General features: G+C 36.6%; 1 protein-coding gene across 1 annotated transcript; it reads left to right on the top strand.

Moving 5' to 3' along the window:
* The first annotated feature begins 352 nt into the window (after positions 1 to 352).
* Positions 353 to 1103, top strand: LOC117169815. The gene is made up of 2 exons (XM_033356323.1): positions 353 to 469; positions 522 to 1103. The coding sequence occupies exons 1-2, from the start codon at positions 353 to 355 to the stop codon at positions 1101 to 1103; spliced, it is 699 nt and encodes a 232-aa protein (XP_033212214.1).
* The last annotated feature ends 2132 nt before the right edge of the window (positions 1104 to 3235 follow it).

Raw genomic sequence — 3235 nt, 5'->3', positions numbered from 1 at the left:
TAGTGAAGGAAGCAGAAGAGGCAGCTGTCTATTCAAAAACATGTACAGGCTTATGTGTCTTAATCACGCTAGAAAGAAAAATGCCATCAAAGGTGTCTCGTGGCAAGTCATTCTTGATAGCTTAAAAAGAAGAGGCATGGATGGAACACTAATAGGCGTAATAGCATCATACCTCTCGGTGCGAACCACGATGTTTGAGGCTGAAGCAAAGATAAAGACAAGTGATGTAAACAGCGGTGTTCCTCAAGGATCTGTTCTCGGCCCAACCTTCTGGAACATTCAATACGATGATGTCCTGAAACTAGGACTACCATAAGGAGTTTATCTAGCTGGCTTTGCTGATGACATAGACATGGTAGTAATAGCAAAGAACGAAAAACTGCTAATGACTTCTGCTAACACAGCGATACTCAGAAGCATGAAATGTATGAAGGAAAAGAAACTCCAGACAGCACCCGAAAAAACAGAGGCAAATCCTGACAACTAAGAGGAAGATCAGTCCAATTTCCTCTAACGTTCAGGAAGTTGAAATATACCGCCGAAAATCTTTGAAGCAATTAGGATTGTGGCTCGACACTAAAGATACCTATAGAGAGCACATCGATAAAACCGTAGAGAAAGCGGAAAAGACCATGATAGCCTTGGCAAGTCTCATACCCAATATAAAGGTTTTGAGACCTTCCAAAAGGAGTGTTTTTGTAAGAGTGGTGCATTCACAATTTCTCTACGCCGCACCTATTTGGCATGAAGCAATGAAAAATAAAAAGCCTTCCAGGAAGCTGTACAGAATACAGAAGGTCATGGAGATAAGGGTGTACACCGGGTCTCGCATAATTTTAGCGGAAGGGGCCGGCGTAATAGCACAAATTCCTCCCATCGAGTTTCTGGCTAAAGAAAGAAAAGAGAAGTACGATGGCATAGACCCAAAGCATTGTGCAGAAAAACTGATGCGAAGATGGCAGGGAAGGTGGACAAATGGGAAACATGGTCACTGGACTTGGCGACTAATACCGGATATCAGACCATGGCTGAACCAAAAACACGGGGAAGTGAACTACTACCTGACACAGGCGTTTTCAGGCCATGGTTGCTTCATGGAGTAACTACACTAGAGAAAAAATGGGATAAGGATAAATGTCACTATTGTGACGACACAGGCGACGTAGAACACACCTTATTCCCATGTCTAAGGTGGGAAGTAGCTAGAAAAAGTTTTAAAAACAAGACAAGTGAAAATTTTACGCCAGACAATATGATGACGAGACTCTTAGAATCAACTAAGGGGTGGACAATCACAAAAGACACTATACAAGCTATAATTGGTATGAAAGAAAAAGAGCATAGAGACCTCTTTGTGGACTATGCAACCATGTGTGCATCTCTCGCGTATGTATATTATGTACATATACGGGATGTGTATATTTTGGGCTCGTGGTCCCCAAGGTTCGAATGTGGTTAGTGCACGGAAATTTCATCGTTTTTACTCCTCTAACAAACAAAAAAACCACCAAAAAATAACGACCAGTCGAGTAGCGGACCTGATATGAAAATGTTAGGTGTATAGTTTTGAAAGGAGACTTTAAACCCATCAGTTAATATAATTACATTAAATTCTTCTTATCAGTTCTGTGAAAGTACTGTACAAAATCGCATTTTTCGATTATCAGATTAAATTAAAATTTATAGGTCACTTTCGCTTCCTTCTTGCTTATTGACAAAAAAATGACTTCGTATCTATAAAACAGCGTTTTCTTATTAAACTTCAGAGTGCAAAAGGTTTACTCTTAAGACTTTCAATCATAAAGTAATTTAAATTACTGCGTGTAAAAAACGATATAGCTGAGAGAACAATATTTTTGTTCTTAGAGCTATCATATAAAGTATACTTCTTGGAGGAAACGTACCGGATGGTCCTTACAACTGTACTAGTATAGGCTTAGCAGCTATCTCGGTAAGAAGGCTTGCAAAGTATTGAGAAATTTCATTCATCCAGTGGTAACGTGAGAAATATTGAATCATTCTGGCTCCCGTTTTTGTCCTCCTAATTGGAATCTCAACAGCAGTTAAAGTTATCTCTTAAATTGAAGCCCTTTCTGTACCTAGCGTCGACAATATTCTTCTGAAGACCACAAAGTAACCAAGAAATAGAGAAATTTTGATCTCTTTTAATCTAGCAAGTTTCGCTACTTTTACTTACTGTTTTTCGAATAATAATGAGGTAAAAAGCTTTTTACAACATAGCATCGGTCATTTACGATTTAATATTGTTGTAATTAATAATATTTTAACAAAGCGAACATTTTACGATAAACAGATGTATTCTCGTTTACAATCCTACTAGATTTTGCAAATTTCATGCTTTTGGAGCGCGTTCTAATGCTTTAAACGAAAATTGTGTTTTTTCTTCATTGGAGGTTACAGCTGACGGTTCCGATCGGATTTAAAATATATTGGAATCTTATTATTTTCGCCACCTAATGATCATTAAAAAACAAAGGACAGAAACAGCATTCTGAGGGATTCAAAAATTGTAATGCCTTTGAATGCAAGGCTTTTTACTGGGATACTAGTATTTCTAAACGGCATATTGCTCTACGAAGCATACAAGGTCTTTGAGATGACAATACGCGATATGACAATTCTTTCGAAAATTATGGTGATAAAAACTAAATATCTACGCACATAGACATACACATTCGCGAAACGCTGTTTTTCTGGTTTATAAGGTCTCAAAACGTGAAGATTTGACAAAAAAGATATGATACGAAGAAGATTTTAGCACAAAAAAACGCATCGAGCAAATGACGCTCCTCTTCCATGTTAAGGTTAGAGTCGCTGAACTAAAATTCTGTATCGTTTGAGAGGCAATAATATTTTTTTCGTTTAATAATTACTACATAATTATGTAGATTTCAAAATCAGTATGCATTCAGCTATCCGCAAAGTATTTAACGGTTACATCTCTAGTAAAGGTTTAATATTTCATTTAGGTGAATGTGGGTGAAGCAAAAATTCAAGAATTGGGATTAAACAATGAATGTAAAAACAAAAAATCAGAATTCTGTTATTTTTTTAGAATCGTTTTTGGCCTTGCTTTTTTATATTCATCCGAAGTTGACACGGTTTTTATTGAAGAACTAAAGCCAATTCAACCATCAGACGAAATTGTAAATTCTTACCTGCATAAATTAGATAAGACTATACTGAAAATAGCAAGTTATTTTTATATTATTTT

This window comes from Belonocnema kinseyi, chromosome 3 (assembly GCF_010883055.1).
Source record: "Belonocnema kinseyi isolate 2016_QV_RU_SX_M_011 chromosome 3, B_treatae_v1, whole genome shotgun sequence".
Classification (NCBI taxonomy): domain Eukaryota; kingdom Metazoa; phylum Arthropoda; class Insecta; order Hymenoptera; family Cynipidae; genus Belonocnema; species Belonocnema kinseyi.
Note: the sequence above shows the minus strand (reverse complement) of the source record. Positions and strands in the feature narration are given on the sequence as shown.